At 39.4% G+C, this 19300-nt stretch overlaps 1 protein-coding gene across 1 annotated transcript in view; it reads right to left on the reverse strand.

Moving 5' to 3' along the window:
• Positions 1–16401, reverse strand: part of ATPsynE (ATP synthase, subunit E) — a 34175-nt gene extending 17774 nt beyond the window's left edge. The window contains exons 1-2 of the mRNA XM_083142531.1: positions 16288–16401; positions 9789–9945 (exon numbers count right to left, since the gene is read on the reverse strand). Coding sequence (XP_082998657.1) covers positions 9789–9945; positions 16288–16350 — 220 coding nt within the window. The 5' untranslated portion in view covers positions 16351–16401. The remainder of the gene's footprint in view (positions 1–9788; positions 9946–16287) is intronic.
• Between the last annotated feature and the right edge of the window lie 2899 nt (positions 16402–19300).

The raw sequence follows: 19300 nt of genomic DNA on the forward strand, positions 1-19300 counted from the left end.
ATGGGCCACAAAAAGTGCATGTGGGTTGTCAAAGTCCCATACATGACTGTTTCTACTATTGAAGACATCCATCCTGGTGAAAATGGCTTCATCTGTCCACAATACGTTTGCCCCGAAGTGAGGGTTTGGGTCCAGCTGATGCAACAACCATTGGCAAAACTCCATACGAGGGCGAAAGTCACGAGGTAACAGTTCTTGTACTTTCTGCAGTTTAAAAGGGTGCATTCCTTCATCTGACAACACTCGCCAAACATTCACATGAGACGTGTTTCGTGCCCGAGCGAGCACTCGCGTACTGGTGCCAGGATGTTCTGCGACCGCTGTTAACACATCTTCTGCAAACTGATGTGTGCGTACACTTCGGGGTCTTCCAACTTCTTGTCGCGGTGGTAACACTGACCCTGTTTCACGCAGTCGACTGTCCACTACCTGAAAGAAGGTGTGAGACGGTAAACGTCTATGTGGAAAGCGTTCTCCATAAAGACGCCTTGCCTCACGGCTATTACCACGTGCCTCCCCATACATGAGATGCATGTCTGCTAGCTGCTGGGTCGTATACGCAGCCATCTGTGTAATAGGGAGCTGGAACTGCAAAGTATTGTTTTTGTTTAACACTGGCACACTGCACAAATTGGCCGTATCACCGTACGAACACCACAGACCAATTGTTGCGATACTTGACTTGCCCACTCCACCACGTCAACTTCTTTCAATGCAACATACTAGTACTCTTCAATGCGTATGACAACCTAGAGCGAACTGCTGATCATATCCCAGCACCTGCAACACGATTGGGATGACTGCCGGAGAGAACCAACCCTTCGAGCTCCTCTCGCGGGAACAGCAGTCATGAAGGTCAAACGTAGACTACGAGAGCCAGACTTGCCTGTGCAGCGCTTCCAAAACTGGTCTCTTTTACGTCACAATGATCGCGTGCGAACACTTTTGGTATTGCTCCCCACCCCCTTTGTGTGGTGAAAGTGACATCTTCAGTTGGTGTACAGTGACACGGACTGTCTGTGCGTAAGATATTGTAGCATTTGTTGTTTGTTGTGTGTGTGTGTGTGGGGGGGGGGGGGGATATTACGTAGTTGTCGCGTGTAAAAATACACGTTGTCGCAATCATCTGATATTGTGTTTTTCTTTCCCTCCTCCTGTCTCTCGTATGCCACATGACATGATTCGTTCATTCCTCGCGTGTAACTGGGGTATGCAACCGTGCTCAACTTTTCGGATTTTGTGTTCGGTGGTCATGTTTTGATGTTTGAGGTCGGGATGTGTTGTCTTGAACGCATTTCTCATTGTCACGGTCCTTCTTGCTGCGTTACATACCTTTTCCATGCATTGTTGTTGCTGGAAATCCCCAATTCCTTTGAGGACTCCATTGCGCATGTGTGCAGTGAACTTTTCATAGTGACTTCCGGACTGAGCACATACGATTCCTTTATGATTCCCTTGGAACCGCCTCTCTATCTGTGATAGTATTCGTCCCAGTTAGGTGTGACGTTCACTTTGTCACCTTTTGCGAGGCTCCTATCTCGGAAACAAAGCCTCAGTCGTAAAAATGGAACTTAGACTTTTTGCTTGTTTTCGTGTGAGGAATCACCTCCCAAGCGTTGTAAACGACCTTTAGAAACACCCTGTATATATAGGCTACACACGCACACACACACACACACACACACACACACATACATATATTATGTATGTATACAGTATAGGCCTATATGGTGTATAAATAGTTTGTTAATTTATAATAGTTTGATAGAAAAAATCTTACGTTTTGGGCCCCCCCAAACTGATCAACCTAGCTACGTCCCTGATTACTAGTATTTTATTTCATAATATTGGACATTAACCTTACTCAGTGAGAGATTAATGACCCCCTCTCACGAGTTTAAACAGACAGGACAGAGAATGGTGTTAATTGCATCGCAATACTAGTGTTGCAGTAAATTTGAGGTTGGAAGCATGCACTTGCCAATTCTTATATAACGTTCACCAATGCAGATTTATGTTTCACTTTTTCGTGATAGTATTCAATATATATCCAGTTATGTAGGATTCTTCTTGATATCTAAGAATAGTGCAATGTGATTGTAAACGTATGTTAACTTGTGCGAAACCAGTAATACATCAGGATGATGAAAGAAAACCTTTGTAAGCACTGCTACATTAAATGAGGTGAAGTGAGCCAGAAGAGTAATAAAATTCCAGAGGCATATTTGCAGTCTAAAGCTCTTCTTGTTTATGCATACAATTTTTGTTGGATGTGCAGTCTGAAGACATCGAACAAAAATCATAAGAGTCCCATGCATGCAATTTCTGTCACATGTTGTAGTGAGATACTTTGTCGGGTGGCGATATTCGACCACAATCGTATGTATTAATGAAACCTATTTGTTTCCATGTTCCTTCAGTTTGCCCAACAAAATGCTTACTACGACATCCGACAACTATCGGACGGCGCCACCCGCTCCCATCCCCGCCATCTGTTGACAGTTCTGTCTCCTTACTACTCGCATACGGACAAGAAAAAAATTATAATTCAATGCATTTTCCACGTAATATTTAGAGGCTTAACATTTACTCCCCCGATGATATTTTATGGTATCATCAGAGTAAGGTCGTTCTGGCCTTATGAAACCATATGGTATCATGGTGCAGATCACGAAATGAAAGGGCTTTTTGGACCCTCAAACTCTTCTGTTTGGGTTGAAACTCTGACACAGGTCTGGAGCAAGCCTGGGTAAATTCATATTGATGACCAACCTCCCCCCCTCTCCGCAACATATCCATGACATATTTCCGAAGTGTCTCACCTTTTAGCTCATTATTTAACTTGTATGGCACCCAGGAACATGAAACAAGTTTCAATCTCTTTGGAATCGTCCATTCTTTGAAGAGAATACTAAGATTTGAACCTTTTCCCGAAAATAGCAAGAGAAGGGGGGGGGGGGCAAACTCCAGATTTTTTTTTCATTGAAATTCGGTGGTCATGCCCCCAAACCCCCTTCCTCGGTTCGGTGATCTTAATTGTACACGGTTGCATGCTATGATGTTTTAGCTGCGAAACAAAACTTATCATAAGTAGATTGCTCCCATAGTGCCAGAGTTATAACAATTTTCCTCCAAAAATGCATATTACCTTATTTTTCGTTAAAAAAAAATCACATTTTGACTTTTTATTCAACTTGTATGGCACCCAAGAACATGAAACATGTTTCACTCTCTTGAGAAATGTCCATTCTTTGAAAAGAGTACTAACGTTTGTGCCTTCTCCCCAAAATAACGGGAGAAGAGGGGGCAAACTTCAGATTTTTGTTTTTTCCATTGAAATTTGGAGGCCATGCCCCCAAGCCCCCTTTCTCGGACCGGTGTTCTAAATTGTACACGGTTGTATGCGCTAATATTCTAGCTGCAAAACAAAAGTTATCCGAAGTAGATTGCTCCCATAGTGCCCAAGTTATAACGATTTTCGTCAAAAGAGTGTTCGAACTTCAAAGTCAATGAAGATGATATTCCCTGACATTTCCCTGACTTTTTTTGACACCTCAAATTCCCTGACTTTTCCCGGTTTTCCAGGTTTTCCAGGTCTGTCGCCACCCTGCAGACATAAGAGATAAAGCCTTTGCTTCAGATGTTTTGAGAGTTGAGGAAAAGGAACAGCTATTTAATTTATTGTTGAAATATAGAAGAATATTCGCCGACAAGCCAGGATTATCTAGGAATTCTATCTGTGAAATAAATCTGACCAGTGAAGAACCGGTTTTCTCCAATCCTTATCCTGTTCCGTTGTCCAAGAGGAAAATGTTGGAAGAAGAATTATTGAAGTGGCAAGAGTGGGGAGTAATTATACACTGCAACTCACCATATTTAAATCCCTTATTGGTAGTGGATAAACCGGACGGGTCGGTCAGACCCTGCATTGATTTTAGAAAACTAAATAAACAAATTGTAGCTCCCAGGAGTACAGTACCTCAAATTCAGGAAGCTTTACAGAAATTTAGAGGGAAGAAGTATTTCTCCTGTTTGGATCTTGCTTCAGGATATTTACAAATTCCAATTAGTAAGAAGCATCAAATATACACAGCCTTTACATACAACGGAAGATCTTGGTGTTTTACGAGAATGCCTTTCGGTTTGACCAATGCTGTAGCTGTATTTATGTATTCCATGCACAATTTGTTTAATCCATGTACTGAGAAATTCTTGACAGTTTATATAGACGATCTTTTGATATTTGATGAAACGATTCACAAACATTTTCAGCACTTGTCATTCGTCCTGGATACTCTTCAGAAGGAAGGTTTTACAGTGAAACTTAAGAAGTGTGAATTCGGAAAGGAAGAAATTAAATATCTAGGCCATATTATATCCGGAACACACATCAGGGTTGATCCTAAGAAGAACGAAGCCATTTTGAAATTTCCACGTCCCAGGAACAAGAAGTATTTGCAACAATTTCTCGGGCTGATTAACTGGAGACGTCGTTTTGTAGAGAATTTGGCACAAAAATCTGCCCCTTTAGAACAATTGTTGTCAAAGAACGTTAAATGGGAATGGACCAACGTAAGAGAAAACTGTTTCAGAAGATTGAAACAGGAACTAGTGCAACTGCCGGCGTTAGCGCAACCCGATTTTTCTAAGACGTTTTGCGTAATGTGTGATGCTTCTTCGTTAGGACTTGGATCGGTTCTATTTCAAGGAAACCACGAAACTCCAATAAAACTGACTGAGATTCAAATTATTCAGTATGCCAGCAGAAAATTAAAGCCCCATGAGAAGCATTATACAGTGCAAGAACTAGAGTGTCTAGCTGTGTTATTTGCGATAGATCATTTTAAAGTTTATCTGTATGGTCAGAAATTTTTCATTTATACTGATCATAAAAATCTAATATGGTTAGAAAATAGTCGCAACTGGAATGGCAGATTAACGCGATGGGCTCTGAAACTTCAACAATATCAATATGAGATCATTCATGTGGAAGAAAAGAGTAATAAGATCGCTGATGTACTAAGCCGTTATCCTGTAGCTGAAGGGGTTCTGGAGACAGAAGAAAACACTCCCACCATTCTAAAGGTGTGGTCAGCTAAGAAAACTCTCGTACCTAACCAGGAGATCCAACTGTGGAAGGAGTCCCAACGTCAAGATCCAATGTGTAAAGATATATCAGAGAAGTTAAATAATGGAGATGAAGAGGCTAAATATTTTCTTATGAGGGAAGACCTTTTATTTAAAAATTCTAGTGGTAAAAGGAAATTCCATTGTATAGTGGTTCCGAAAATTTTAAAGGATAAAGTGTTGGAGGCTGAACATGATAACTCTGGCCATTTTGGGTTTACGAAAACTTATCAGAGAGTAAGAAAAAGGTACTTCTGGAAAAATATGAAGTCAGAAATTTCACGATATATTCAAGAGTGTTTAATATGTTCAAAGAACAAGCCCGATAAGCTTGGGATATGTAGAGAGAAATTGACCACGACCCAAAAGAAACCACACGAAGTTCTGTCAATAGACATCATTGGCAAACTACCTAAGTCTTCATCATTCTACTATATCCTGACCTTGATTGATGTAGGAACCCGATACTTAACAGCCTATCCGTTACGAACAGCCACTACTAGTGAAATTATTAGGAAGTTAGAGCAGGGTTACTTCACCCATTATCCGAAACCTAAGTATGTGCTGTCCGACAGAGGAAGCCAATTTCTGTCCAAGCAATGGCTACAATTTATGGAAAACCACTCTGTTAGACCCATTAGGACCACTCCTTATCACCCAGCAAGCAATCCGATTGAGAGAAGCAATCAGGAGATTGTAAGACTTCTAAGGACGTTTTGCAATCGGAAACACGATTCCTGGTGCAAACAAGTGAGGACTGTCTGTTGGCTCATCAATAATTCTATATCCGAGGCTACCGGTTATGCCCCAGTGGAGTTATTTTATAATCAACCTGTAGCAGCTAACTTACTGCAGGAATTAGACTGGCCTGAAGACAGTGAGTGGAAGACTCTAGCCTGGGAAACCAAATTATTTATCGCACAAAGGCGAAACAACCGACAGAAGAACAAAAAGAACTTACGGATCAATCCCCATTCGTACACACTGAAAGAAGGAGACCTGGTTTTAAAAAGGAACCACAGGTTAAGTTCAGCTAAAGATAAATAAATATCCAAGTTCTTTGAATACTTCGTTGACCCTTATGTAGTCGAGGATGTTAAGCACAACACAGCTAACTTGCTGGATCCTTGGAAGGAAAAATTAATAGGAAGGGAAAATTTTTCCAACCTGAAAAAAATTAATTGTTCACCTGAAAGAACACAGGAATTATTGCAAAGATGGCATCACCAGACCAAAAGGGACTAATTTTCGTAGCAAAGAAAATTTCGTTCATGAACATTACCTCAATTTTCTTTGTTTGTATGGGAGGAGAACTTGATACGCCTTGTTTATTTTGGCCATATGTAATAGTTTATTTGCTTTCTGTTAATTTCACAGACATCTGTTCGATATATTTGTTAGTTTCAATACTGTTGTTTGTGTTGATTTAAATTTGTAATTTTTGCTGTATATTTGTTACACGCAATATCGGAAGCGGAAGTCATTTCCGGTTTATAAACATTTGTAGAACTGTCCAATCTTTTATTGATTCCGTTGCCAGGACAACAGTGCGTGAAAAGGAAAAAGTAAGTTGAGTTGCGTGAGATGATGTTTATTTAGTGAAAAACACTGTTTTATAGGAAAAGACGCAACTTAATTCAAATGTGATTGCGTTTGTGAATATTATTGTTATTTTGCAGTGATTGTTTAAAGGTAAAATGTGTTATTAAATTTGTAAAATAGCAAGAAGCTATTTTTTTGTTCAAATCGTTTCGTCCTGAGAATGATCATTGTAGCATAACATTAAGGAGAGTCTCATAACTCCGCCGCACAAGGAGATTGGGTAGTTACTGTGACGTAGTGATCCGTGATCCATTGGTGAACACCAGAAAGGAACGTCACAAGGTCCAGTCTCGATTAGCCTTCCGTGCATAAAGTTGACTTAAAATTGAAATCAAACCAATATCTGGTTGGGAAACTAATAAAATTTGATATTTACTGCATACAGAGGTACCTGTAAAAAATTTCGAGATTGATATTACATGATAAAGTCACAACAAGGGGAAGTTTGGCAAAAACAGACAAATTTACGTTATTAGTTACAATTATAATTATTTACTTTTAATGAACTATCCTGCAATTACAGTTATTGTACGTATTGATTAATTGCAACATACGAAGGGCATAGTAAGCCCGCTAGTAGCTAACAACGAAAAGGTGTGTACGGCTGTGTGTCAAATATTTTCTGCTGAAATTTTGGATGTACATGTTTCCTCTAAAAAAAATTATAGCTCTGATATTTCATTGCTTACCTACTAAAAAAAGAATATCCTATACATTGATTTCCCTTCAAAATTGAATATCAGTCAGTTTTGACCCTAAATTTCAGCCATTTGCATTAGATGTGGTGAAAAAAGATACGGAACATAAAATGTAGCCTGAAATGTACTGAAAACAATGTTTTTTACCCCAGATTTCTATAATTTTTCTTAGCTGAGTTATCTTAATTATCGCAACTGTCTGCATAGGCTAAAAATGTTGCAAGTCATGAAACAAAGATGGCCGCCATCTTCAAACGAAGTCTAGTTTTAGAAAAAAAATGCCTGTTTTAAACTACCCTTGTACAGGGGTTACGACAAAATAAATGAAAAATTTTAAAAATGGTCGAGCGACCAGTGCTGAACCATTTGGTACGGATTAACCCTGAAATTTTAGGCAATTTCCAAAAAACATCAAATCTTCGATAGAAGGAATGAAAAAACCAAAAATTTTATTTTTTGTAGATGCTACATGCTAATAAATTATGTCTCTGTACCACTGGGTCAATTGTAAGATAGCAGATGCAGAATTTGTTGACACTATTCTTTGGTGGGAATAGGACAGAAATGTTTACAAACAGGTGGAAAAATATTAAGCAATAATAGTGGATTACAACCTGGAATAGAGAAGAGGGAACTGATGCGAAAGCCTGCGCGATAGGACCAAATTTATGTTGCGAAATCCGATCCGTTGAGGACCATTTTTGTGAACGATGTATCCGGCCCGGTAGGACCATGTATGATTGATGATCCTAGTCGGCAGGATTTAAATGTAAGCAAAATTGTAGGTTACTACTTACACCTCTCTGGAATGGATTGTGTCAATTATAGGGCTAAGTTCACCGCAATCTTCTTGGAGTTGTAAAGAAAAATACAGGTGCACACTGATAACCATAACTATGTATTATAATTTATACACACAACACGAAATCACACTTCCCTGCACTCCTGTCTAGGGAAAACTGTTTTACACAAAGTTTGCAGCTGGTGTCACGATAACACACCACTAAAAACATAGCCACGTTAGGCTTACGATATCCGTAACTGTCCGCGATGGTTTCCAGTTGTTGCCCGAGTGGCTTCTCCGCGCACACTGAAACTGTAGAGTGCAAAGATATGGCAGTAACAAGACACCGTGCTCAGAATGAATTAGCCAATGGGGGTGCAGGTTTTTTATGGCATTTGATATACACAAATAAACAATTGAAGCTATATGCACACATAAAGAAAGAATAAACGTGGTTAGTTTTATAGATAAATCTCCAACAGGAACAATGTGGAAAAAAACAGCATTGGCCTGGTTCAGACTGAGGGATGGGCACAAAACAAACACAAATGAGAGGACAGCAATGCATGTTAGCCATTAGGAAGGGGGAGACACATCAAATATCACATTCCCTCAAAATACCAAGAAACGTGGAAGGCAAGCATATAGATGAATCTAAAATGAAGAGTATGATGAAGTAAGATGGGTGAGGGAAGATGAGAAAATAAGGAAGCTGGAAACTTTCTTACACTTTGTCTGGACAAAAGGGCAAACAAACAGACTGAAAATTAATGAAAGGGGTTTATTAAATGTCAAGGTCAACTATTCAATAAACTTGGGGCAAAAGTGATTCATTGATTTAGTTTATTTTACTTTGCTTTTCGAGAACCGGGAATTTTTCCATCTGTTCAAGTGGCTACTCTGGGAGGTAAAGCTAGTCACGAGCGTGGTACTGATCACATCACCCCCACCTTTGGCCGTAATCAAGAAACTGTGGGGCTCTAACGCCACACCGCCTATACACCTTCATGACATGGTGCAAAGCACAGGGAGCACTTAGCTTTTCTTCCACTTTTGGCTAATCACAAAGGCGAATATGGATGATATGATGAAATTGATGAAGGAACCCTCACAAACACCCTTGTGAGGTCAGGATTCGAACCTGGGATCCCTGGCATTGTAGCATGAAATGTTAACCAGTCTACCGTGGAGCCCAACAGGTAGTGAAAGTGATTTGATTTTGATTTAGTTTACTCTACTTCGCTTTTGTGGCACTTATGGCTGATTTGTGAAGATAGGGACGAGTGATGATATGATGAAATTGATGAATGGACACTCACAAACACCCATGCCCAGGCCGGGATTCGAACCTGGGACCTCTGACAGCATAGCACGATGTGCTAACCACCCCGCCACAGGGACGGGTGGTAGTGAAAGTGAGGAAAGGAAAATGTTGTAACTGTGGACTCAATATAAACCAAAGGGGAAAAAAGCAAAAGGAAGGGGGGGGATAGAAAAACGCACCAATACTGTAGGTAATGTACAGCTGTAAGGAGTCATGCTTGAAATAAATTAAATTCTAATCCTATGTATTTCACCTTTGAGCATCTTCTCTTTCTCCGCTTCTTTCTTTTCAGCTTCAGCTACCCTTTTCTTTTCTAATATGTCTCTACGATTTGCTTCCTTTTTGGATAACGAACTATGACGGCTCAATCCCCACAGAATGCCCAAGGTTAGAGCAGAATAACGCCCAAACTGAAATATAAGATTCAAGGAATTACATGCATGTAATAACACACGAAGACATAGCATCAAGGGTAATAAAAATGTCTTATTTATGTTCAATTAAAAAAAAAACAAAAAAAAACATGTACACACACACACACACACACCTGAAAGAACACAAGTTAGAACAGTGTTAGAACTGAGCCAATACTGATATATAGGTATCAGAAAGTATCCGTTGAGATATATCGGTATCAGAAAGTATCCGTTGGACTTTATTTACAGATACCGGCAGATACTTTTCCGGCATCTTGGTTTTTCACAAGTTTCCTTTCATTCTACACCAGTTTTGTGTGGAAAACTTACTTCTGCGATAATATAACACATAGTCTAATATTTCGATGTAATTCTCGAATATTTTAAATGACAAATCTTGTAAATTGATGCATATCATTGGAGTGGATTACTTATAAATAAATATTTATCAATATTTTGAACAATCACAATTTTCAAGTATCAGTATCGGTGGGCATCGGTGAGAGTATCGGCTCAGGCCTAATGGAAACAGTAAGTACTTACCACTAGGGGTAGCCAAAACAAAAAAATATTCAGGGGCAAGCCCCTTTTTCTCAGAAGCCAACTTTTGAGGGGTGGATACAGGTTTAAAAAAGCCATAAATCCAAATAAAATAAAGTGTGAAATGTGATCTTACAACATTTAATTTATTAATTAATACAAGATTGGATTAAAAGTAGGGGTGAACTGATAGCCCTATGAACAATTCTCACTGATACCCACCAATACAAATACTTGAAAATTGTAATAATTAAAAGTTCGAAGTATTGATCAATATTAGTGTGTAAATATTCCATTCTAATCGAATGCATCAACTTACCAATATTTTTGCTTTAAAATATTCAAGAATTACATCAGAATATTAAACTAAGTGTTATCACAAAAATAAGTTTTCCACATAAAACTGGTGTTTTATGGGAAAGCAAAAGAAACACTTAGGTTACGTTAAATGACTCATGTTTGCGAGGGAAAAAAGGAGAAATGAGGTAGTTCATATAATACTAAAGTACCCAATCATTTCTACAATTCTGCATTCTTTCATCTTTCTCCCGTGAAACTTTGAAAAAATCGTTAAACAATCTGAACCATTACCGTTTGTTGTACTAAGTGACGTCTATATTGGAAAGTAACTCAAATATATTTTCTCGTGATCCCAGGAATGTAGGTGGGGCATTCCAGCATTACATGTATGACATTTCGCACATAAAATGTAAGGGTCTAGGCAGGAGATGAAACTAAAATATTCATAATTAACTGATTTCCTGGAATGACCTTGCAATTATTAACACGTGTTAAGAGTCTGCCTGGGTTCTCAGCCTGTGCATAAGACCAGTGACAACCCACCATCATGAGGAAACTGGGGAGCTAACAGTTGGGCTGAAAGGTTTGTAGGCTGACTCATAGATGGTGTTACTAGAATTAAATCCATGTGATTTTTACTTAGTACTAACCTTCAAAAGATACGTGTATAAATTTCACAGCTGCCGGATAATTAGTTCCTGAGATATAGCATTGTGAGTGAAGCAGCTTTTGTTATTGTGTAAAAATGGATAAAAAAGAATTTCGTGTGTTAATAAAGCATTGCTTTTTGGCGAAAAAAAAATACTGTTGAAGCCAAGTCTTGGCTTGATAAACATTATTCGGACTCTGCACCAGGAAAATCAACCGTTGAGAAGTGGTTTGCTAAATTTAAACGAGGCGAAATGAGCATCCAAGACGATGCACGCAGTGGACGCCCCAAAGAGGCTGTTACCGACAAAAACATCAAAAAAGTCCACAAAATAATTTTAAATGATCGTAAAGTGAAGTTGATCGAGATACCTGAGACTTTAAAAATATCAAAGGAATGTGTTGGACATATTGTGCATGAATATTTGAACATGCGAAAGCTGTGTGCAAAATGGGTGCCGCGCGTGCTCACAATCGATCAAAAGCAACAACGTTTTGATGATTCGGAGCAATGTTTAGCGATATTCAACCGTAATAAACACGAATTTTTCCATCGATATATTACAATGGATGAAACATGGCTCCATAACTACACTCCAGAGTACAATCGACAGTCAGCCGAGTGGACTGCACGTGATGAACCGAATCCAAAGCGTGGAAAGACGCAACAGTCGGCTGGCAAGGTTATGACATCAGTATTCTGGGATGCGCATGGTATTATATTCATCGATTACCTCAAAAAGGGCCAGACCATCAACAGCGATTATTACATAGCGTTGTTGGAGCGTTTAAAGGATGAAATCACGAAAAAAACGGCCCCATTTGAAGAAGAAAAAAGTGCTGTTTCATCAAGACAATGCACCGTGTCACAAATCAATGAAAACGATGGCAAAATTATATGAATTAGACTACGAATTGCTTCCCCATCCACCATATTCTCCAGATCTGGCCCCCAGTGACTTTTTCCTGTTTGCAGACCTTAAAAGAATGCTCGCTGGAAAGAAATTTAGCACTGATGAAGAGGTAATCGCTGAAACTGAGGCCTATTTTGAGGCTAAAGAGAAATCGTACTATAAAAATGGCATCGAAAAATTGTATGACCGCTATAATCGTTGTATCGCCCTCAAAGGCAACTATATTGAATAATAAAATCGAATTTTGTCAAAAAAATATTTTTTACTATGTTAGCCTACGAACTTTTCAGCCCAACTGTTACGAGTGAGTTAACCATTACTGGTTGAAGATCTCCACCCCTCTAGGTAGGATCGTGGGAAGGAGATAGGCAAAGGCCCTTATGGGCTGTAGAGCCATGAGTTGTTGTTATTGTTATAACTGTGACTGAAATGAAATTATACGTGTGAAATATGTACTTTTTGGTTTATACTTTCATTTCCAGGGGTGAGTCGTGTTCCTCCCCCCCCTCCTTTCCGAGCATCCGTGCAGATGCTAATTTTTCTTGTTGGTGAAATAGGCGGTACTAGTTTACTATCCTTCGGACACATTTATTTATTTTTACAGAAGAAACTACTTACCGTAATAAGTTCCTGTAGCATTGTCGAACATCGGGAAGGTGCTTTGTGTGATGTGGGAATGCTTCATAGCTGAAATTCATGTTGTTCATTGAAAATTAATTCTCCGACGGAGAATAGCGTTTGGCGCATACTCCTTCTTACACCATCACACGTCGTGACTGTATAATGACCCGTCATGATTGTGTTTTGTTCATGTTCATTGGGTATCCAGTGTTTCGAACTGTCTGTGTTTGCAACGAGAGTTAGAAGGATGGCGTGTCGCTAGCCCCACGAACCATTGGTGCGTGGTTAGGTTAGTTCGGTTAGGCAAACATAGTTAAAATTTGGTGTCATGGTAGTATCAGGAATATACTAGAGACAAAAAAATTTGCGAAAATCGACAGTTTCCATTCCAAAAACTAACACCTTATTTTCGCTTATTTTGTAATTTCTAGATGTTCCCCACTTATTCCAGGACGGATAGCCCCAAAAACCATTCACGGATATTGCTACGAAAGATTACAATTTTCTTCGTAAAACAACACACAAAAAAGATCTGATGAACTTTGTTCACGGGCATTTCTTGGGTTCCGAAGGTTGAAACACTGCATAACAATTGAAAATCGAGAAAGACAAGAACGACGCGCGATTATGTAGGAAGGTGTACGTGCCATATTGTGTCTCAGGCAAGCAAAAGTACGAATGTCAAAAATTGACGAAACGAAGAAGTTATAGATGTCCGACGGATAGTAAATTTTTACCGAGATGTTGAAAGCATTTAGTGTAGAAATTATTGCAATGCTAAGAGGCCTAAACCTGGCCTGCCTAACATATCAACAAAAACATTTAGAGATGTTATTTGAATACCAAGAGCCCTAAACGTGACTTTCCTAACCTAACTACAAAACCCCTCGTGACCTAGATGGCAGCAACAGTCCATAACCAAGATAACAGTAAATGAATGGATGGTTACATGAGAACCATATAGGAGTATACGAAAGTAAAAAAAAAACTTTGTCAAGCAAACATGCAGTAAGTATTCGCTAAAACTCCGAATTATGTGTTAACAAAAATAGAAATCAAACCATGATAAAATCGGAAATTGGGCCGGTAACACTTTACTATACCGGAGACGGATTTCTTCAAATTTACAGGAGAAAGTACTTAAGCAAATCATTTTCTGTAGCGTTGTTGATATTCGGGAATGTAGTTTTGATCAATTTTAAAGCGAATGCATGTGTTTTTCTACGAAAATCTATGGTACTATTATCGTATGGGGGAAACACCTACGAATCATATATTTCAGACTTCTTTACATTGCTAACGTGTTGCGGAACATTTCTTAAGGCGAAATAATGCATTTCTAACTAAGATAATGTTTATTTTTTCTATTTACGAGTACTTACTGTTACTTGTTGTTTCGAATCTGTAACACATTATGGCCGTGATAGCATACTCGTTTAGGGGGCGGTCTGAGTGTGTTTTGTCGATTTATTCAGTGGTGCAACCTCGTTCACCGGAAAATATCTACTTTCGTGCCCGGATTTGAAATTATGCTTATACGTCGCATTTACGTGTAGAACTTGTAAAATAACCTTGCGATTTACCACGTTCATTGTCCATACACAGCAATTCGGAACCATCTTTCTTTCGCAATTCGTTAATGCTCTTCCTTTACGCACAACACTCTTGCAACCTTGAATATTGACGTCAGACGAGGAATGCCTACGTGGTTAGGTTAGGCCTGTTAGGTTAGGTTCCATTAGCATAAATACAAAGAAAAAATAATATTTTCGCTAAGAGACGCGTTACCTTTGTATTGCCTAACATGAAAAAGGTCTCCTGTGACGTCAGAACACAATGTTGCTAGAGTGTTGTGTGATAAGTGTTAATGCTCTACCTTTATGCACCACAATCTTGCAACCTTGAATATTGACGTCAGACGAGGAATGCCTACGTGGTTAGGTTAGGTTCCATTAGCATAAATACAAAGAAAAATTAATATTTTCGCTAAGAGATGCGTTACCTTGTATTGCCTAACATGAAAAAGATCTCTACTGTGACGTCAGAACACAATGTTGCTACAGTGTTGTGCGATAAGTGACACCCATTCGGGGAAAATGGCTTGTTCCGTGGAGCTGCTGTTCTTATGGTAGGGTTACGTTACGTTAAGAAAACATAGTTTATTTCGTTTTTTTTTTTATCGATTTCCATACTTGACCGCCAATTATTACATGCAGATTCGTGATTAGGAGGTCTCAATTAGTGAGTAGGCGAAATTTCATAGCAATTGGAGAGTGTTCCGGTATTGTAAACGCGTTCCAAAAAAAATTAAAAAAACGTGGTTCTAGTGAAAACACGGCGAGGCTGAAACACTGGCTACGGGGTTGAATCATCTTAACACACGGAACATTGCACTCTCATGCAGAAAGCAAATGGCGGGAGCAGAAACAGCGTGTCGCACAGAGATTTTCGCAGAAAACAACACGCATTCACATTAAAATGGATCAAATCTATATTCGGGAACTTCCACAACGCTAAAGAAAATGATTTCCGTAAGTACTTTCTCCTGTAAATTTGAAGGAATCCGTTTCCCTCATACGATAATGTTACCAAATCCAATTCTGACGCACTATTGCTGCTGCTACAAGCCGATGTTGTCCGTATATGCTAAATTGAACGAAAGGAGTGCTAATGGAACCTAACCTAACGTAGTAGGCATACCTCGTCCCCATGATGGTTTGTGGGGCTACCCGTGGATGTTTTGTGGGAAATAAGGAACAACAGTAAGTACTCGTTAATGTAAGAAATAAGACATTATTTTCGTTAGAAATTCATTATTTCACCTAAAGAAGTGTTCTGCAATGCAGAATAGTACGTTAGCAATGTAAAAAAATTGCGAAATATATCATTGATAGGTGTCTCCGGTATAGTAAAGTAGTACCGAGAAGAGTTTAAACTTTTTGGTGTACAAAACAATAATTTTATCTTTTTCTTCTCTATATTTTCTGCACCACAAGTGAGCAACTCAAAGATATTTTTTTTGGAAAAATGAATTGGTGTAAGCCAATTCACTTTTGAGATAGTTTCACCAATAACAATATGCTTCGATTGGATTGAAAAAAATTCTGGCCGCAAACTTAGCGTACTATTGTCTAATAGAAGCGCATGAGAAATTATTCTAATATATAACAAGAGTGATAGCATAAATACACATACATTGTGTGCATAATTATACGTATATTATTTTTTGGCTGTGAAAAAACAACTTGTTTTGTATGAATCCACATTTACCTAACAGAACTGTCTGAAAGAACAAGATTTCGAAATATCTTACCTTTATCAAAGGAGAAACATTTACGGGTGGTGGAAGAGATGCTCCGGCAGCATTAGACGCCATTTTGGTAGAATAGGGAGAGAAACCGGGAGACCAGTGCTGCCACAATACGAGGGCACAATATCCCTTTCCAAGGGACAAAATTTCCCTTTTTGGACCATTTTTCCCCTTCACCTAAACAAATCATGTAATAATGATGATAATAATAACAGCAATAATAAATAATAATAGTAGTAGTAGTATAGTAATGGCATGAAAAGTAGCTGCTGTTGTTATTGTTATTATTAGTGGTTGTGGTGGTAGTAGTAGTAGCAATAGTATTTCCGTGGGTCCATATAGTAGCATAGAAATCTATGTTATAATTACAGCGCCTTGAATAACGTAGTGTGGAAAACGACCCAAGAAACTGGTTCCCCAGACGGATGAGAAACATAGATGGCAGTGCGATCAACGTCGGTGCTAATTTTCTTATGAAATCAATGCGGCTTTGTTAGTTTTTGGAAAGGCGGTACGTGAATTGATGGAAACAGTTATATTTGTGGAGTGATTTGCAGTCACGAAATGACATTAATTTGGAAAGAAAAGTAAAATAAAATGAATAAATAAATAGCATGCGTAACACAAGAAGAAACATCGCAAAGTGATTCCGGACGTCAGGTGTTGGATTGTGTACTAGAGTTTTATTTTTCTATGTTATTAGAATATAAATAGTATCCTGAGAGATATTTCATACAGAGGCAACAAACCACAAGTGTCGCTTGAAAGCGAGCAGTCTATAATCAATCAATGCAGCCTTTCGAACCGTAGGGACACAAACTCTGACTGCACCGTTTCCTCAAGGATATTTTACACCAAAGCGACACGCGACAAACGATACGAGGATTTCACACCAAAGCGACACGGGTCATTCGGTCCAAGGCAACTTTCACACCGAAGCGACACATATTGCTTGGAAACGAGCCAATCAAGAGCAACATTTCACATCGTAGCGGCATGAAGGGAAGCACAGGCCAGCATTCGGTTAGTGAAATCCTCAAGCGATAAGTGTCGAGTGCCCATTGTCGCAATCTCCCTAAAACAAGACACTCATTGCATCGCGCATGCGCGAACAACAAACCACGGCAACATGTTGCAAGCTATTGAGGAAATTGCCCAGTTTGAGCGACGCACAAGCGACAAAGCGACACGTGTGACTTATCGTGTCGCCTAGATCTGTTGCTGTAATGTGTGGTTTTTCGTGTCGCCTGTCTGTTGTTCGCACAATTAGCAGCGAACTCTTGCCAATGGACTGAAGGCACCATGTCGCTTGTCACTTAGTTTGGAACTAACTCCCCCTGTAGCGCGTCGCTTCGGTCTGAGCACCCTTCCTTTAAGGAGCTTTCCTACCGAAGTAACAAGTAGCACGCGAATACGCCATATGAACGTGTCGTTTGCTGTTTGGACCCTCATGTGCAATGAATGCTATTTTACAGTTTGGAAGTGTGTGTCACTAGTGTGACAGTGTGAACATCCCGTGTCGCTTGTCCCATTGGCTTGAAAGTTTCCTTACACTCATGTCGATGGCACTAAGAAAGTTTTGTGGGGTTCCCCTTGTCGTTTCATGGAATCATCATCGCCGCGATTAGTTTAAAGCGGAAGAAAAGAGACAGTAAATATCCAAAATACAAATGCTTCAGTGTGTATATCTTTAAAAGAAATGATGATGATGATAATAATAATGAACCTAACTCATACACAAAAATTTAGTTGCCAAGAACATTCCACGCGTATTTTTTCTCCCGCATTATTAACGAAAGTATGACGATAACAGGACGTGGTCGACTGTTTAGAATGTTCGTCAATATCTTCGCGACCACTGTACCAAATATCATAGCAATTATCACATTCATAGACACGCTTCATGTAAAAGAATCAGACGTTGCAGCGAAAACTCCATTTACTTCCATTATAAGCAGACGAATACCAAGCACCGGGTTTAACACCAGCGCCTCTAGCGGATCATTTTCGAGTGGAACCAGCCAGAGCGCGCAGAACTGTGCCGTTTTCCACACTACGTTATTCAAGCAAAAAACCCTGCGCAGAAGCACATCGCGCCGGCGGGTGTGGGAAAGGACAAGGGATTGGAACATTCAGTGAGGCTAACGTCAGTGTTGCTAGGCCTATTGATTTCTCCAACTGCCAGTTCAAAAACACGTTTCCTGCTCATCTTACTTGAATATGGAGGGAAGAGGTAGAGTGGAACTCCACTCAGTCGTGAAAGGTGCTGTTTGAACTGTGAAATTATGCCAAACATAACTCAATTGTGCTAGCACATAATTATTATTACTTTTTTTGCATTACTATTTTTAGATGGCTGTATTTTATCTCACCCCAAAATCTATTTCTATTATAGTTATTTTAAGCCCCTATCACACGGAACTGGATTCCTAGTTGGAATGCTCTAGTTGACGCTGGACTGGCTACCCATTTGCTAGTTTTCGCCTCACACGGTACTTGTTACACCGTACTTGTCGATAGTCTTTCGTTCCCATAATGGCGGCCGCGCGAGATGTAAACAACGTATCACTTCACACTTTTAAAATACGATAACTATCCAACCGAGAGGAATATCGCATCGCATTAAATGGTTTTAGGTAGAGAAGAACGGCGCTGATAAAATACATACTTTACAACGTTTACTATACACGTATGGAAGAATATTTTAGCTTTTTCAATTGTAAACATGCCTTTCGTGTTGTATGCACTCGGAAGCCACAGACAAAAATGGGCTACTTTACAAACTCACAGAATATCTTCACATGGCCAAACTTTGCTCTGATTGGCTGTTCCACAGAATCTAGTCGAAGAAGTTAGTAGCAATTAGAACATGTCCTATTCCTCAAAACCAGTCAAGCAGTCAGCCAGGCGACCATGATTACTACCCAGAAAGTCAGTTCATCGCCAACTAGGGCATTCTAACTAGAAATCTAGTTCCGTGTGATAGGGGCTTTACGTCGCTTTTGTGCCTCTACGG

The sequence above is a fragment of the Lepisma saccharinum genome, chromosome 21 (genome assembly GCF_977018435.1).
Source record: "Lepisma saccharinum chromosome 21, izLepSacc3.1, whole genome shotgun sequence".
In the NCBI taxonomy this organism is placed as follows: Eukaryota; Metazoa; Arthropoda; class Insecta; order Zygentoma; family Lepismatidae; genus Lepisma; species Lepisma saccharinum.